At 40.6% G+C, this 19,630-nt stretch overlaps 1 protein-coding gene and 1 long non-coding RNA gene across 5 annotated transcripts; one reads left to right on the forward strand and one right to left on the reverse strand.

Annotated features, from left to right (window-relative positions):
- Nucleotides 1–64: 64 nt before the first annotated feature.
- Nucleotides 65–18,384, reverse strand: LOC113027870 (uncharacterized). 4 transcript variants are annotated; one of them, XR_013908531.1, is made up of 6 exons: nucleotides 18,101–18,384; nucleotides 16,890–16,948; nucleotides 16,522–16,619; nucleotides 16,278–16,369; nucleotides 9,824–14,245; nucleotides 65–532 (listed from the first exon to the last, which is right to left on the reverse strand). It is a non-coding gene; the product is annotated as an uncharacterized LOC113027870 (long non-coding RNA). The 4 variants fall into 4 exon arrangements; XR_013908528.1 differs by having other exon boundaries at nucleotides 16,522–16,623; XR_013908529.1 differs by having other exon boundaries at nucleotides 16,522–16,623; nucleotides 16,840–16,948.
- LOC113020891 (uncharacterized) lies at nucleotides 2,708–5,188 on the forward strand. Its single transcript, XM_080300355.1, has one exon. It carries the CDS (start codon nucleotides 2,723–2,725, stop codon nucleotides 3,671–3,673), a length of 951 nt encoding a protein of 316 aa, XP_080156481.1. The 5' UTR covers nucleotides 2,708–2,722; the 3' UTR covers nucleotides 3,674–5,188.
- Nucleotides 18,385–19,630: the final 1,246 nt, after the last annotated feature.

A 19,630-nucleotide genomic window follows, 5' to 3' on the forward strand; every position in this document is an offset into this window, starting at 1 on the left:
TTTTTAAAATATAAGAAAAATAGACAACTCCAAGAAGAAATTAAGAAAGCCACTACACAAGGTGACTTCTTTACATTTTTATTTTTTACTTGTAGGCCAGAAACTGCTAGAGAACATTTATCAGGGTTACTCTATATTATGTTAGGAGGAACTGAAAAGTACAAGCGTTCAGTGTCTCAATAAGCAAAGTTGTTTTGTAGAACATATCCAAATATTATACAAATTTCTGGGCATGATTTTCAGAGCCTTTCCCCTGTCCTACCAGGCATAGTGCATGTTTAAAGGTGTTTCTGGTGTTTTTCAGCTTGGTTCCTGTTTTGCTGTGTCCATCCGTGAAGGTTCCACACCTGCATCTTCCACCTGTAACCCATCAGCGCCAATCAGCAGGATGACATTTAAGACCAACTCATCCCTCCATTCATCACCAGTTCATCAGCTACCTCACGGTGGTAACTAGGTCTTCATGTCTCTTGTTATTCATCTGCTGATCATTCCATGTACACCAGTAGTCCTGCTGTGATAATACAGAGCCCTGTGTAAAATATACAGGGAGTGCAGAATTATTAGGCAAGTTGTATTTTTGAGGAATAATTTTATTATTGAACAACAACCATGTTCTCAATGAACCCAAAAAACTCATTAATATCAAAGCTGAATGTTTTTGGAAGTAGTTTTTAGTTTGTTTTTAGTTTTAGCTATTTTAGGGGGATATCTGTGTGTGTAGGTGACTATTACTGTGCATAATTATTAGGCAACTTAACAAAAAACAAATATATACCCATTTCAATTATTTATTTTTACCAGTGAAACCAATATAACATCTCCACATTCACAAATATACATTTCTGACATTCAAAAACAAAACAAAAACAAATCAGCGACCAATATAGCCACCTTTCTTTGCAAGGACACTCAAAAGCCTGCCATCCATGGATTCTGTCAGTGTTTTGATCTGTTCACCATCAACATTGCATGCAGCAGCAACCACAGCCTCCCAGACACTGTTCAGAGAGGTGTACTGTTTTCCCTCCTTGTAAATCTCACATTTGATGATGGACCACAGGTTCTCAATGGGGTTCAGATCAGGTGAACAAGGAGGCCATGTCATTAGTTTTTCTTCTTTTATACCCTTTCTTGCCAGCCACGCTGTGGAGTACTTGGACGCGTGTGATGGAGCATTGTCCTGCATGAAAATCATGTTTTTCTTGAAGGATGCAGACTTCTTCCTGTACCACTGCTTGAAGAAGGTGTCTTCCAGAAACTGGCAGTAGGACTGGGAGTTGAGCTTGACTCCATCCTCAACCCGAAAAGGCCCCACAAGCTCATCTTTGATGATACCAGCCCAAACCAGTACTCCACCTCCACCTTGCTGGCGTCTGAGTCGGACTGGAGCTCTCTGCCCTTTACCAATCCAGCCACGGGCCCATCCATCTGGCCCATCAAGACTCACTCTCATTTCATCAGTCCATAAAACCTTAGAAAAACCAGTCTTGAGATATTTCTTGGCCCAGTCTTGACGTTTCAGCTTGTGTGTCTTGTTCAGTGGTGGTCGTCTTTCAGCCTTTCTTACCTTGGCCATGTCTCTGAGTATTGCACACCTTGTGCTTTTGGGCACTCCAGTGATGTTGCAGCTCTGAAATATGGCCAAACTGGTGGCAAGTGGCATCTTGGCAGCTGCACGCTTGACTTTTCTCAGTTCATGGGCAGTTATTTTGCGCCTTGGTTTTTCCACACGCTTCTTGCGACCCTGTTGACTATTTTGAATGACACGCTTGATTTTTCGATGATCACGCTTCAGAAGCTTTGCAATTTTGAGACTGCTGCATCCCTCTGCAAGATATCTCACTGTTTTTGACTTTTCTGAGCCTGTCAAGTCCTTCTTTTGACCCATTTTGCCAAAGGAAAGGACGTTGCCTAATAATTATGCACACCTGATATAGGGTGTTGATGTCATTAGACCACACCCCTTCTCATTACAGAGATGCACATCACCTAATATGCTTAATTGGTAGTAGGCTTTCGAGCCTATACAGCTTGGAGTAAGACAACATGCATGAAGAGGATGATGTGGACAAAATACTCATTTGCCTAATAATGAATTTAAGATTCAATGAGGTGGGTTTAACATGGAGTGGATTACATTGCACTTAGTCAACACAAACAAATAAACTCTGGGTTGACAGAAGTGTAATGGATAAGTTGGGGAAATACAAGGATGTTCGCTAATGGCTGTAAAATATGCTTCACTTCTTTGTTAAAGAATTAGTTTGCTTTGTTTGATTAATCCTCTGTAAACTGAGTGTTGAGCGATCCTTCCCTGTTATTTATCTGAAGCTGACAGGAGACTTCAGCCAACAAGTTACAGATACAAGTTATTAGTGTGATTTTCTCTCTTTATGTCACAAAGTTAAAGCTGTTTGATATTAAATATTTAAAAACTAACTTTTGATTTCAATTGAAGAAAGCAAAATTTTAATTAAATTTTTTTTTTTAAATGCAATTCCAACCCATGATGGATGGTATTAACCAGAGAGGAGACAAACAAGTAAAACCTGTTTCAGAGTTTGTGTGGCTGAATGACTATCAAATTATAAACTGGGAATACATTTAATAAAGCTGTCTTAATCATTAACATCTCTTAATCACTTTATGCAGTCATTACATAATTATTTGATGCTTCACTGGTAAAAAAAAACATGTAACAAATGTCAGAATATAAAGTATGAACAATAAAAACAGTGACTTCTTAAATCTCTCCAGGATGAAGATGTTTGGAAGAATGATGAGCTGCTGTGTGGCTCTCCTCCTGACCTTCAGCTCTGTGTCAGCTGTAGGACGAAAGCTCAACTCAATCACTGATCTGAGGCCAGTAGGCTTTGGCCAGTCTGTGCCTGAGCAGAGCCTCCGGTTGCTCCACTGGTTTGCCAATGAAATTGACATTGACATAAACGGTGACATAAGTCTGACCTTTGACCCAACTGGTTATGATTATGGCTCACATCGATATCGCAACGATGAACAGCTGTTAGACCCACTGCCGAGGGGATATCAATACTACAGTCTTGGTAATATCCATCGACAAGGATCGCTGCAGCTTCCACATCATGTCACTCATCTCCAATCAGAGCACGAGGACGGTAACAGGGCTCGGATCGTAATCAGAGTCAGGGAGCAGAATGTAGGATGGCGAACTTCACAGATAATAGACCGAGTCTATATCACACAGCATTATGAGACATCTGAACATCGAGGGACAGATTATGATCCACAACATACATATCAGGTCACTACTAACCTCTTAAGAGCTATCAGAAAGTTTTCCATTAACAATGATAACATCAATTTACTGATGTCTCTCAGAGACCACTTTAGAAGCAGCGCTAATGATTCCCAGTTATTAGAGATGAGAAACACGTGGGGACAACTTGCTTGTCTTGGACTGTTGTTGTTTATTGTGATCCCAGAAAAATATTCCTCTCATGAACACAACAACAGACGTCAGCCAGCACCAAGAAGCAACACACAAAGTGATGCTGTGGTCAATATCAACCAAAACAATACTAATTTGAATTTCACATCTCAGGACAACAACACCTGTGTTTGTTCTGTCATCTGTGTCATAATTGTTATTTTTCTCATTGTTGGTCTTCTATACTGGGCATTTAAACATTAATTTAACTACAATCAGTGTCAACACACAGATTAAATTGAACTTTTCTATTACAGTGTACTGCCACTGACTGCAAACCCTTGAGCAAACAGTATTTCACCATTAATCTTTTTGTTGGGCCAATTTTGTTTAATCTGCCTATGCTTCCTTTAATAGAGGGTGGCTTATCATGACTATGATGATACACTGATTTAAAGCTGTAACTGAGTCAGCTAATTTATGGATTTATTTCTTGTTTGACTCTTGCCATGCTCTTTTTGAAGTAGAGCTTGTCACCTGGTGGTGCCTTAATGTGAAACAAAGACGGTGATATGACGATTAGTTGCTCTGTTGCCCACTGCTCAAACAAATTGCCTCAGATTTTTTCCAGATTTGTCTTTTTCTATTTTCATAATCATGTAATTTTTTAATTTACACCACATCATATTTCACAACTTTACTGTAAAAGGGTTTATTCATCATATAGTAAACAGTTAGTTTGATCTCACATTGTGTGTGATTAAAAAGAAAAACAAATTACAACCAGAAGACTAGAACTGCTGCATAAAATTGATAATAATTATTCCCCCAAATGTTTGAGATGTAAGGTGACAGATGGTGATCTCCTGCACATGCTGTGGAATTGCCCAGTGATAGAAGAGTTCTGGAGACGGGCCATTGAAATAATCTCAAGGGTAATGGGGATCCAAATCGAACTGGACCCAAAACTATGGATTCTAGGTGACACAGGTTCTATTAATGTGAATTATCATAAGAAATATTTTATTTTACTTGCGAGTACTGCAGTGAAAAAATGTATTCTGTTACATTGGAAATCTGAAAATTCTCCAACACTGAGACACTGGATTAATGAGCTAGCGTCCTACTGCACACCTGAGAAGATATCGTATAGTGTAAAAGGGAAATATGGAACCTTTGAAAAAATTTGGGGCCCCTTCCTGGCAGTACTACCGTCTTTGAACCTAATAGATCATAGAGATGACGCAAATCCCCCTGGGTCTGCCTTGATTTGATCCCCGGTTAGGTCCTCCTGATTCGATTTCCTGAATGCTGCAGTTTTATCGTGGGGGATGTTGATTCCTGTGCATGATAGTTTCTATAGATAGGTGTAAATATGGGCTGTCTGGATACACGAATGTGATGAGGTTGAAAGCCATACAGGGGTAATGGGGTGGGGGGATGGTGGGAGGGGTTCACATGATGTGTTTTCGGTTTTGCTCACTTTTTTTCTTCTTTGTTTTTTTTTTGTTTGTTTGCTTTTAAAAAAATCTGTAATTATCAGTGTTGTTTTGCTGTTATTATTATTTTTTATTATTATTATTATTATTATTATTATTATTATTATTATTATTATGCTTGTATTTTCTGTGTTTGGTTTTCGGATGTCTGAGGTTATCCTTGAAAGGCATAGATACAAGTTGTGAGTTTTCTGTTTGTTTTTTTGCTTTGTTTGTTTGTTTATTTGTTTTTGTTTGTTTTCCAATTTAAAATGAAAATAAAGCTTGGGGATAAAAAGAAGACTAGAATTGCTGGCATATTATTATGACTCCATGTCCTGAGAATCAGGCAGCTACAACACTTTGGTACAACCAGTTGAATGACAGTTATTCCATTGTACACTTTGTCTCGATGTGTTTAACTTCACCTGCTGTGCTATATTTGTAAACCTTCAAAATCTACCTGTAGAAACAGTTGAAATTATTTTCACATAAATACAAACTTCAAACAGTGGACCATGAAGGGCTCAGAGTCTTCAGGGTTTCACTCTGTTAAATTTATTTTTAGGATGCAAGACTAGAGTAAAAACTGTCAGTGACCAACACATCTTTAACAGGAGCTGAAGAAGTCGTCAGAATATTATATTGAAATGGTGTTTCCTTGCTTGGACTGAAAACCTGAAAGACTTAGATGCCAGTGCCAGATTATACAATTAAAACTGCATTCATCAAAACATCAGATAAGACCAAACAACAAGACACTGTGTGATGTAAATGAAAAGTTTAGGAAGTACACAGACAGACAGGAGGGGAGGAGAGAACACGGAGAGAAACCACAGACATAACGGGCTGGGGAAAACATGGAATAAAACACAAGGAGGAGAAATGAGGCATGGGAACTCAGATACGTGGAGGGGGACACGGGGTAAAGACATGAGGGGAATTCTAATAAACTGAACAACCTAGGTGTAGAATGACCACTCGGTAGCTTTCTTATGATGCTGCTTTATTGAACGTGTATCCAGCATGGGTTATAACAGCACAACAACAGGTGTGGCAGCTAAGAGAAGAACTGCACATAGACAGCCCTGCCGCAAAGCATGTCATGGTGGCGTAAAGCCGCAACGCCCACCCGCTCGACACAGGCAACCCAGTATATGACACTAGGAACCATAGAATAAATAGAGAACAAATCGACCCAGGACCATGACACCTCGTGTTAGTGTAGGTTTAGTTCAGTGTCTAGTCTGTGTCTGCCATGTTTCCTGTGTTACTTTGAACGTCTGTGTCTCATGTCAGTGTGTCTAGTTTTGCTTCCCTTTTCTCGTTAAGTCTGATTTCTCGTTAAGCTGTGTATCTATCCTGTCTCCCTTTCCCTGATTACGCCAGTGCGTATTTAATCCTGTGTTTTCCATACCCTGTGCTGTAGCATACTTCTTCGTGCTGTGTTTCGTCCTCCCATGGTCCTGAGGCTTAGTCTAGCTCTCAGTCTGTTTTGTTTCTCTCTCTCGTCTCATAGTTTCTGGTTGTCGTGTTGAGATTTTGGGTTGTTTTTTGAAGTTTGCTTTTGATGAAAAGTTTTTCCAGCAATAAAGCTGCCGTTTTTTGTTCATCCCTCTGTGTTCTGCAAGTCCTGCATTTGGGTCTAAGCTCCTGCCTGCCACACAGCACGCATCATGACATTAATAACAAATAAACAGAATTTAATTTCTCAGGGCAAAAGATGAATTTCTATAGCAGATAATTAAATAACAGATAAGCTGCAAATCTTATTAAAACATGTTTAAAAGGCAGAAATTCATGTCCTCCCTTCACATAGCCGAACCCATCCAGCGGGCTGTAGTGGAGTCCTCGCTGGGCTTTATGTTTGACACTTCTGATCTACAGTGACTGTAAAACTTTACAGTTGGAGATGTTTCATGAGAAATGTTCTATAGCTTAGAGTTAGATGAGGTTTAATCCTGTAACATTTGACAGTTTCAGTTGCTGTGCTTTGTGATACCCTGTCTCTGGACCCTTTGGAGATTTTTTTCTTAGAAGGTAATCAAACAGCAAATAAAATGGTAAATGGCCTGTATTTATATAGCGCTTTACTAGTCCCTAAGGACCCCAAAGTGCTTTACACATCCAGTCATCCACCCATTCACACACACATTCACACACAGGTGATGGTAAGCTACATTGTAGCCACAGCCACCCTGGGGCGCACTGACAGAGGCGAGGCTGCCGGACACTGGCGCCACCGGGCCCTCTAAATACCTGGAAAAAACTTATCCTCCCTTATGGTGTCACGCTACAGTATTAAAGATGGGTTAATATAACAAAAGAGAGAACCTTTTTAGTCCTTAATAAAGTTCTATGGTATCTCTCACTGCTAAAGTATTGACTTCTGACTCATTGGTCTAATGTAGACATTCATTTAAATACATCTATGCAAACATTTGCATTGTTTTCATTTTGGATTATGCATTTCTTAAAACAAACAAATGGAGTCAGTGGACCAGCATTTGCAGGTGAATCCAGTTTAATCAACCCTGCTGGCACGATTTCAACAAGGTAGAATTACTGGTCGAGCTGGCTGATCCCTGAGAGTGTTCCTCACAGCTGTCCAAGAACTTTCAAAACACTGTAAAAACGCGCATGCGCAGTGCCTTTGTTTTCATACGCACATGGCGGAAAAAGCATTTCGGCGACAGAAAATGAGAAGGGCTGACCCAGAATTGGTTTGTAAAAATGCTGCAACTTCAGTGGTGTGGAACTGGTTTGGCTTTCGTCCGTCAGATACACGACGAAGCACTATTTTTGGTAGAGCATGCTAGCGGGCCGCCGTTATTACCGTGTTGTTTGGAAAATACGGCACACTTAAAATCAATCCTTTGATTTTTCTGAAAATCGACAGTGCCCCTTATAATCCCGTGTGCCTTATGTATGAATTCTGGTTGTGTTTACTGACCTCGAAAGGATTTTATATGTTAGACGGCGCTCGAAAATCTGTCAAATGTTTCAGTATGACTTTGCTAAGCTTTGAAGCCGCACCCCTTGATGGATTGTCGGAGCATTATGGCTACCGTAGGCAGGAGCCTCGCGGAGTGATACGAACTGTGCTTCAACATAATATTACCGTATTGTTTGTGTATAACCTCTTTTTAAGTTTTGTGGATATTATACATGGTTATGCTGATGATATGTCGGCCAATTTCCACTGGAAATGCCTTTTGGTTAAACTGTCAGCAAAGAATTTGCATTTGCACTGTTAAATTTTTATATAACTTGAATGCACATAAAAGAAAAACAGCTGCTTGTTTAAGTGAAAATACATTGATGGGTTTTTTTTTCCACTAATAAAGTTGTGGAGTTGTAAAGTATTTTGTCTAGTGTCAATGGTATCGTCAGTTATATCGTTATCACAAATTTTCAAATGTATATCGTGATAAATATTTTTGGTCATAACGCCCTGCTGTACTTTAAACAATGAAAACCTGAATTACCAAACAAATCATACGAGGAAACACTGCCATTAAAAATCGATATTGAACTCTTCGATACAGTGCTTTCGGTTCGGTACTCATATGTATCGAACAATACAAAATTTTTTATTTATTTTATCAACTTTTCTTCTGACGATGCTGTCTGTGTCCCAAAACGTCGGCTGCATCCTCCGGAGGCCACATTTGAAAGCCAATTACGTCACAGCCAGGCGACGAAGGCTGTCCCAATTCGTAGACTCCTTCAAATGCGGCCGACAAATGCGTCCTTCATTTCCCTGAATTTGAAGGATGGGTCGGGTGTGTCCTTCGTGGCCCTCCATATCCAGAAATCATAGCGCGGCCCAGCCAAATTTCAGCTGCCAACAATGGCGGCCGCTACTAGGTTTTAAAATTAGTCTTATTAATCTTTCTGGGTCACAAAATAAACTTTTAACATATTTTCAGGCGAGAAAGTAGCTGTGTAAATTACAAATATCTGCTTGGTTTATCAAGACATCGTATATTTGCAAAAGTGTGCCAACGTTTTCGGAGACGTCTGTTACCCACCAGCTCGATAGCAAGCCGGGGGGTTCAATGGACACTCCAGCCGGCGAGAGCAGCGGACTCCCGGCTTCGTCGTTTTCAGAACCCCGCTCTTTCGCTACTCAGGTTAAACATGATATATAAGTCACTCGGATAACATAAAAATGTAATTGTTTGCCTTTTTTCGGTGTTTTATTTGTTCCGGAGTAAATCGGTTTGGCTGAGATCAAAGTTATTAGATTATTAGATTAAAAAAATTTATTAATCCATCGGGTGGGTTCCTCCAGGATTTTCACACAGCTGAATAAACGTCAAACAAAAAACTGATTAAACAGAAGTGTGAGACGGTCGAGAATTTACGCCAGTGTCCTGTTATATTTTAGATAGCAAGGAGCAGACGGCTGACTTTATTAAACTCCACCGACACAGCGGTGACGCAAATCTGAAGGCTTGACCGTCCTATTTCACAGCCTCGCACTTCCGGCCTTCTCGGTCTACGAAGGACCCGGCCCACGTAGACCACGAAGGACCAAATTTAACTTTTTGTTAACTTTTGCCTGTTGTTCCTCATTAAGATGGCTGATGTCGACAGGAGGCTGCCATAGAGGTAAGTCGGTGTGAGTAGATGTTGAGTTGGCACTATTGGCTGTCACTGTGGGCTTAGATTCTCCTAGTGAGTCCATTGTAATCACCTTCTCAACACAATGAATACTGCCAAGGGCTGTTTTCCTTGGTAGTGTGATGTTATGTTTTGTGTTGTTGCCCACAGGTATCTCTACAAAGGGCCTCTTGGTGTTTTGCACTTCAAGCAGTCCTTCACAGACATCTAGCTCAGCAATCTGTGTGCTGTTATCATCGGGCTCAAAGAGGAAAACAGATTCAGACAGGTTTATGGCAGTTGAGACTGGAAACTTAACCCAAATCACCTGGCCCGCTGTAATGAGGGTGTCATTCCTTGCCATACCGCAGACGTCCACATTGTGCAGGAGCTTCATCAGCCTTGATGAGGTTTACCAGGAGCTCTGCCTTTTCTGCTGGTACTGACATGGCATTGCAAAGCAGGGTGACGAGAGTTGTCATGAACCGTCCTGGTTGTTCCTGCACCAGCTCCTCCAGCACATTGAAACCCAGCAGCAGCCTCTCCAAAACAAAAAATGCTTACAAGAAAAGGCACAGTTATTGACATATTAGGTTCTTCATTCCCTCTCAAATTAACCGTGATTGGCACCCAGCCATCAAATGGGAGAGTGTCACCATTCACAGCATGGACCTTTAACGCTTCTTCATTATCAATGATTTTATCAAGTGACCTTACAGGTGTATCTGCTAGGTATTTATTTTTCCACTCTCTGTCAATCATGCTCACTTGAGCTCCCGTGTCTAACAAAGCACTAACTGCTAAACCATTTAGATGGCACTGGGTGAGAGCTTTTCTTCCAATTAGTTTGGCTAATTTTTCACTTTTACTGTAGGGTGAAACCACAAGAAGTATAGCAGATTTATTTTCTTGGTTATTCTGTCTCTGGGTTGGCATTACATTATCTTTGGTCTCAGCGTCACATTTTGCCAAACTTACAGCAACAGTCTCACTGGTACTACATATGTCAGATTGGGACGGAGCGTGGGACACGGTCACTGTTTGTCCCGTGACAGGGACCGGCTCCCGTTTCCCTGACGTATTGTTTTCTTCATGCAGCCAACTGCGCGGTGGCCTTCCTCACCACAATGAAAACAGTGAGGACAGTCGGGACGATCTTGTTCTATGCACTTTTCACAGCCATATTTTCTTTCTCTGTGGTGATTGGTTTTGGTTTTCCTGTACTGGCTGCTTTGTTCGGCTGTTGTTTGCAGTGACTGTGTCATTTGTTCAACAATGCTTGCAAGTTTTTCAACTTTCTCTGACAGCTGCTGGATCATATCCACCTTAGGTCTTTTTCCTGCATTTTCCTCTTTCAATACAGGACACTGCGTGCCATTAATCTCAATTTATGTACTGTGCACATTGATATTTTTCTGACGGGTGACTGATCCCAGACGACGGTGTCTTTCACTTTCATCACTCATTACCTTCTTCATTTGTTTAAGGATAGCCTCATCTGTGACATTGGCATCTGCAAGGAGTGGCTTTAGCTCTCTACGAATGTCACTATGTTTGTGGCCCAGTCCTTGATACACAGTATGAAGAAATACATCCTGAAGTGTACTGGCTGAATACTTTACATCTGAGTTGGTATGCTTTGAGGTGAGCAAGATCTTTTGTTTGAGACCTATGACTCAATACAGGAACTGTTGTGGTGTCTCGCTGTCACTTTGTTTGGTGCAGATGAGTTCCTGGAAAATGTCTGTGTTGTTTTGCTCACCAAGGTGTGAATGGAGGATGTCTTTAAGCTCCTCTACTGTCAGTTCATCCTTGTTCATTAGCATGTCTTTGAAATTACCAGGTTTTATAACTCTCATGACAGCCCTCACAATCTCTGCATCATGAAACTGTTCTTTGAGACCCTCTTCAATCTGGCGGCAGATGCTGTTATAACTGATGTCTGATCCCTGGTCTCCAATCTGGCCCCCGTGAATCTTAAACTCCCTACGATGGAGGTAAGACAAGTCTCTTAGGGACACCACCTTGTCATGTCTCATGGGTGCGTAAGTTTCAACTAAGCGGTCATTGTGTGGTGTGCTTCTACAATGAGCCTGTGATGGTGTCTGAGAGGTAAGTTGCGGACCTGATGTAGACATGTACTGCTTAATTTTCTTAGAGAGCTCTTTGTAAATGAAGAGTATTTTTTGTAGTTCTATATCATGTTGGGAAACAGCAGTAGAGCTGGTATTCTGGGTCACACTGTCAGTTACTTCTGTACCACTATTATGACCATCTTCTAAAAACATTGCATTAGTTGGACTCACTTCAACATTGACATCATGAGGCTGAGCATTTGGACATACACTGAACAAAAATATAAACGCAACACTTTTGTTTTTGCTCCCATTCCCCATGGGATGGACGTAGAGACCTAAAATTCATTCCAGATACACAATATAACCATCCCTCCCAAACAGTGGTCACAAATCAGTCCAAATGTGTGGTAGTGGGCACATCTGCTATATTGAGATAATCCATCCCACCTCACAGGTGTGCCACATCAGGATGCTGATCTGACATCATGAGTAGTGCACAGGTGCACATCAGACTGCCCACAACAAAAGGCCACCCTGGAATGTGCAGTTTTGTCTCACAGCAAAATGCCACAGATACCACAAGCAATGAGGGAGCGTGCAATTGGCATGCTGACAGCAGGAATGTCAACCAGATCTGTCGCCCGTGCATTGAATGTTCATTTCTCAACCATAAGCCGTCTCCACAGGCGTTTCAGAGAATATGGCAGCACATCCAACCGGCCTCACAACCGCAGACCTCGTGTAACCACACCAGCCCAGGACCTCCACATCCAGCAGGTTCACCTCCAAGATCGTCTGAGACCAGCCACCCAGACAGCTGCTGGAACAATTGGTTTGCACAACCAAACAATTTCTGCACAAACTGTCAGAAACCGTCTCAGGGACGCTCAACTGCATGCCCGTCGTCCTCATCGGGGTCTTGACCTGACTCCAGCTCGTCGCCGTAACAGACTTGTGTGGGCAAATGCTCACATTCGATGGCGTCTGGCACGTTGGAGAGGTGTGCGCTTCAAGGATGAATCATGGTTCACATTGTTCAGGGCAGATGGCAGCTGAGAATGTTCCAGTTCTTGCATGGCCAGCATACTCTCCGGACATGTCACCCATTGAGCATGTTCGGGATGTGCTTGACCGGCGTATACGACAGCGTGTACCAGTTCCCACGAATATCCAACAACCTCGCACAGCCATTGAAGTGGAGTGGACCAACATTCCACAGGCCACAATTGACAATCTGATAGACTCCATGCGACGATGTGTTGCACTGCATGAGGCAAATGGTGGTCACACCAGATACTGACCGGTTCTGGGTCCCCAGACCCCCAATAGCGCAAAAAACTGCACATTCCAGGGTGGCCTTTTGTGGGCAGTCTGAGGTACACCTGTGCACTACTCATGATGTCAGATCAGCATCCTGATGTGGCACACCTGTGAGGTGGGATGGATTATCTCAATATAGCAGATGTGCCCACTACCACACATTTGGACTGATTTGTGACCACTGTTTGGGAGGGATGGTTATATTGTGTATCTGGAATGAATTTTAGGTCTCTACGTCCATCCCATGGGGAATGGGAGCAGTAACAAAGGTGTTGCGTTTATATTTTTGTTGAGTGTATATTTGGCCATTGTTTATAGGTCAGGTTTTTATATGGGACGAATCCAAAGACCAGGTCAGCGATTCCAGAACCCAGAGTGTTCCAGTGTTCACTGGATGGCGAGCCAACCCAAGATCCTAGGAGATGATATGCATATACACGCACACTCATTTGCACACTGATGGACTACAATCCTCTACTGTACAAGTAGTACGGTAGGACAGACAATCACACACACTCCTTGTCGGACGAATTCTATTGTCATACACCCGTTTGTCATGGGCCCCACCGGTACCATTTGGACTTAAAAAAAAAGACTAATTCTTTTACTTGTGCACAATTTTATTTTATTCTATTTTTTTTTACTTTGGGGGAAACTTTTATACTTGACATTCTGTTAAAACCTGTTGTGATACTGTGTTGTTTACAAATTTCTTTTACAAGGCTTAACATCATTAAAGTACTTTTAAAGCCACACAACTGTGTTTGTCTAGTTTCTCTGCCATTCGTGTACCAGAGCTCTAAGAGTCGTTCTCAGTCTTCTGATACTAGCCCAAATTACTTATTACCTTGGTAATTATCCATTGGTACTTTATATAACTCCACGCAAGTGCTACATATTCAAGATCAGCATAAATGACAAACCTATGCCAAAGACAAGGCGAGGCATCCTCTCATTTGTAAGTGTAATATATGACCCATTGGGCGTTCTGTCTCCTGTCATTCTACCAGCAAAAATCTTTCCGCGAGCGCTATGTGGCAGGAAGATCTCATGGGATGAGGAAATCCCAGCTGAACTGGCTCTAAGGTCACAGGTTTGGCATTCAGAGCTTCCTAAACTTCATGGCTTTGCCATCAACAAGTGTTTGAAACCTGCTGGATTTGGAGTGGTCATATCTGCACAATTACACCACTTCGCTGATGCCAGTGCGAGAGGTCATGGAGTCGTTACTTACCTCCGTATCACAAACCAGAAAAGAGAAACTCACTCCTCATTCATCACTGGCAAGTCCAGATTGTCTCCTCTGAAGCAAATAACAATTCCACGTCTCGAGTTGACAGCAGCTGCAGTTGCTGTAAAAATGTACAATCTCATGAGAAAGGATCTGCAAATGCCACAAATAGGAATCTGTGTTTTGGTCTGACAGTACCACTGTTTTAAAGTACATCTTCCGTGAGAACATCAGATTTAAGACATTTGTAGAAAATAGTGTCACTTATTAGAGACAACACAAAACCAAGTCAGTGGATGTGAACTCTGAATTAAACCCTGCTGACCACGCTTCAAGAGGAATAAACACAGACACAGTTATGAAGTGTCCAAACTGGATTGCTGGGCCAGAGTTTTTGACAAAAGATTTAAAAAGAATTGACCAATTCCACCGGACATGAAAGAAATACCAAAAAAATGATGTCAAAGAGGCAATGAGTGTGGATGTTACAGAAATGCATGAAAACCCACTAAACAAACTGATCACTACTCAGACTGGTGCCGTGTAAAAAAGGCATCTTCCTGGATAATCATGTTCAAGCAGCTGCTTCGCAGGTTAAGCGCACATTGGAAGCTTCTTATGTCACAAGCAAGTGGCTGTGAAAGCTGCAAAAGGAAAGCTGAAAAGGTTGTAGGTCAAATGCAGCAGTTCAAATCATGTATTAAGGGATCTTCGCTCACTACTTCAGATGTTGCAATAGCAGAAACTGAGATTGAGTTTTGTCAAAATCAAGGCTTTGCAGAAGAACTTGCAAGTCTTCCTAAAGGTGACAAGCTTAAAAGGAGCAGTCACATTGCGAAGCTGGATCCTTTTGTCCAGGATGGAATTTTAAGGGTTGGCGGTAGGTTGCACGAGTCTGCACTACCTGCTGACGTTAAGCATCCAGTGATTCTCATGTTTCTACTTTGATTCTGAGACACATTCACCAAGAAACAGGTCATGGAGGAAGGAATTACACATTATCCAGGCTGAGAGAAAGATTCTAGATTCCATAGGCAAATTCAGCAATAAGAAAGATCCTGTCAAAGTGTGTAACATGTAGAAGGACATATGCAAAACCTGGTGAACAAAGAATGGCAAACTTGCCACAAGATCGGCTGATGCCTGACAAACCACCATTCACAAATGTGGGAATAGACTACTTTGGACCTTTTGAGGTCAAACATAGGCGTAGCAGAGTTAAGCGATATAGTGTATTCAGTGGCGGTCCTAGCCTGTTTGGCACCCCACCTACACACACACACACATTATGGATTGTACATTAACATAAAACTTGTTGGAACCATACTGAATTTCACCAGAGAAACACACACATACATGAAGAGAGAGAGAGTATGCATACTATGCAAACGACTACCAAACAGCCATCATAATTCGCCATACAATGAGAACAGGACAAATAAAGAATTGACAATGACTAATTAATATTGTGCTGAACACACGCTCTTTTCTGGAATATTCTCACTAATTTTCTTGATATTTATTTATAATCACCTCTGTTAATCCTTGATATTTATAATTGAGTGATCTGTATATATTAGTGATATTTCTTAAATGTGTGAAATCTGTCAAATAAGGTATTGTTTGGAGTTTAGTCTGTTACTGTTACTATTTTTACCATTTCTTCTTGGAGCAACTGTAACCCACATAATTTCCAGAATCAGAATACTTAATAAAGTATTCTGATTCTGATTGTTTCAGGATGACCTGCCATTATCCAATGACACATCTGCTTACCTGTATCTTTTGCTCGTTTCTCCTCCTCTTGTTTTCTCTTTTTTCTAAACTGAGGGCCTGATGGCTTTGAATTTTTATTGTCCATCTTCCATCGGTTTTAATTTTGCACTCCAGTATGAACACCCATCCCCCAACCCGAGGATCACCACAACATAATCTAATAGACCTACACCTTAGTTCACAGATTCACTTTGTCTAAGGTGTATTTCTGGGATTTCGCACAACCCAGGATTCAAATCATGAATACATGATGGGCTTGGATTTATTTCCATAAGAAGAAAAACAACATATACATGTACAAATGTGAAATGGTCATATGTAGTGTGAAAGAGCTATTTGACATCTTTAAATTCAAAGTAATGTATAAATCCACTTACATAAAACATGAAAAGGCGGAGCAGCGATGCCTATCTCAGCCAGTGTATAATGGTGGGGCAAGATGGCAGCTTCCACAACATGACGCCAGCTCCTATGTATTTTTAGTAGATAAATGATACGTTTATGTATCAATTTGTTAGAAGATGTAATTACACCTTAATTATGTAATTAGAAGCAAAAATTATTTTTTAAATCAAATCACCTCAAAAAAATACTGTATATACTTTCTAGTTGATTCTTTACCTCTAAAAGGGGTGGCTGTGGCTCAGGAGGTGGAGCAGGTCATCTACTAATCAGATGGTTTTTGGGTCGATCCCTGGCTGCTCCAGACTGCATGCTAACTGTCTTTGGGCAAGACATTAACCCCAAGTCACTCTCTGATGCATTCATCAGAGTATGAATGTGTGTGAATGTTAGATAGAAAGCACAGAAAAAGGGCTTCTATGAACAGGTGTGAATGAGGCAACCTGTATAGAGCGCTTTGAATGTTCAGGTAGAGTAGAAAAGCACTGTAACAAATTTCTCTGTGTTGATTTATTTTGGACCTCAAACATTACTCACCTTGTTACAGGTTTCTTTATTAATGCTGAAAACCCAGAATGGAAACTGACCTTACTGCTTCCTTCCTTTCCAAACTATTGCGGCTCCTCCAACCAACGGCCGCGGCAGGCTAAACATGAGGACACAGATGACGCGCAACAGTAAACACATGAGATACACCTCTGTACTATTTGCTACTTTTATTCCACATACAACTGTCCACTATACAAATCGGCACACGGGCTCAAACCATTAAACAAATGCACAGACTGCACAAATAACTGCACCATTTACTATGCCAAATTTCAACATTGGCCTATTGCATAACTTAGTGCATAACATAAACCATCAAGTTACAGTCAAAAAATGCATCAAAATGATTCAAGCTGCGCTCAAGCTGCAGTCAACAGAAGGTTTTGCCTCATGCTCACCCTACCTTTCTGCTCATCAACATCAGGTGCCGTGAACAGGTGAGTGCAACCATATTTATCACCTAACACACCCATGAGTCACACCCCACACCCGTGTACCAATACAGTGAGTGCATTTAAACCAACCCACTTAATCAAAAAAGGAACAACTCATATGACTCCTACACAAACTACTGCCTAACACATAGATTAAGCTCGTCAAACATCTTTCTAATCAGTTCTTTGGCAACAACAGAATGACTTCAAGGCGTTGCCGTGTATTTGTGTAGTATGTTGGGTTGCATGGTACTAAGTGTGAGATTATAATATTATTTTATGCCATGTTACCCCTAATTAAAGATTGTGAATTATTATGTAGTTTTAGTTTGCATTATTCTCCTGAATTAGAAGAAGGTGGTAACTATTGCATTTGTTAAACTGATTTGCATTACATTAGACTGCTGATTTATTTAAGGTGTTTGGGCAATTACCCATTTTGTAGATGAGGAAGGACATGTTCTAGGACATCAAGATTTTTGCCAAAAGTTTAATATTAATATTAATATTGTTTTTGATTTCTGAAATCAACTTACTCCACCAACAAAACAGTAAAACAACAGTTCATACGCGTAATGAGTATTATTCTGGGCAGCTCTGTGTCTTCCTACATTGCTCCGAGCCCTCTTTCAGGCGAGCCAGTAACCTCTACGAGTCCTGTTTCAGATGAGAATGTTACTAACAGGTGTGGCCACGTAAACTTCTACGAGTCCTTTTGCAGACGAGAATGTTACTTAACCTGTATATTTTATGTACAGACCACAGGTTGCCTCAGTCGTTTTTTTCGCAAGGTGTGTTGAGTGTAAAATATTCACCTCAGTGGATTGTCGCCGGTCTGACGTCCGTCATCAACCCCCACTGTCGTGGACCTGTATAAGATGCTGGCCAGGACCCGAATTCACGTCCCTGGACTTTATCCTTTCCGGGAAAGGAGCTGTGCACAGGCTTCAACGCAGGTTTATCACGACGTCGGGACTTGATGAGGGGGTTTGGGTTCGAAGGACCAATTAAATGTCAAGGGTGAACAGTTATCAAACACTTAGGTGAAGAAATGACACTCAGACAGTTCAACAGTTAACGTGCACGGGTGAGAGCTCGAAAAGACTCACACCCCCACACTTGGCTTGCATCTTTATTTATTCACTCAGTATAGTGATGTCACATGGCAAAGCAAAGATAAAACAGGAACTTTAGCTGCACGCTCTTCACTCGTGGGGGGAGAACATGCAGTTCCTGGAACTTAATCTAACAATAACAGCTGGTTTTCACAACTTATTTTGGTTAATGCTTTGTACGCTTGCAAAGATGATTATATTTGCACACATCTCTTGTGATTTCCTGAACAGTGGTGAGCCACTGTTCAGAGAGTTTATGATAGAAAGACATTTGCATAAGCATGAAATATAAACACTTATTAGTATGTCACTCAGTTACATTTCATGACAATAAAAGTTAAAAATTCTCTGACAAATATCCAATGTTCTAAAAGTAAATTTAATCGGGTTATAAAATCCATTCCATTGTCACTTAAAAACATAGTTGTAAATGATATAATATATTCTGACATCTCCCCCAAGTTAAGGCAATTATATATAGATGATATTCGATTTTGTGATGTTAAATGCAATAATAAGTTTCTTAGATCTTCATTAAGGAGTCTTTATTCTCCAAATTTACTTAGACATAATTACATATTAAAAGATTTCCAAAGGGAAGAAATTGAAAAAATAAGAACTGATTATATCACCTTCCCTATCCCTCCTAAAGGGAAAGAAGTCCAATTTAAAATCTTGAATAAAATTTACCCGACAAATAGACTCCTATAGATTCAAAATAGAAACGGGTAATTGTGTATTTTGTGAAACAGAAGAGGAGGATTTGGACCATCTATTCTTTTTGTGCAATTTTATACAAATATTTTGGTTGGATTTTCATACCTGGCTTTATTCCAGTGGGATTCAAATTACCCCATTTACCTTAAATATGATAATGTTTGGAGTGTTTTTGAAAGAAAAGAAAGCTAATTATGGTGTTAATGTGTTATTAATCTTGTGCAAGCATTTCATACATAAATGTCGCTTTTTTAAGACTAAACCAACACTAGCTTACTGGAAAAACGACTTAAACCTGTTGGTTAAATCTTTGACTTTAGTTAAAAAGAAAAAGGCTGCTTTTTTTGTTTCCTTTATGGAAGATTTTGATTTAGTGAGTTAATAATCTGTTCAATTATGTGACCCCATCTTTATTTTCACTATGTATGAAAGGTGCTAATATGTAAGAAATGTCTATTCTCTGAATCTGTAATATATGGTGCATTTTGTTTGTATGTTTAAATTACTAATAAA

The sequence above is a fragment of the Astatotilapia calliptera genome, chromosome 4, assembly GCF_964374335.1.
Source record: "Astatotilapia calliptera chromosome 4, fAstCal68.1, whole genome shotgun sequence".
Lineage (NCBI taxonomy): Eukaryota > Metazoa > Chordata > Actinopteri > Cichliformes > Cichlidae > Astatotilapia > Astatotilapia calliptera.

What these genes read in the sequence shown, in the direction of transcription:
- LOC113020891 (XM_080300355.1), top strand. Translation starts at nt 2,723, where the DNA reads ATGAACAATAAAAACAGTGACTTCTTAAATCTCTCCAGGATGAAGATG.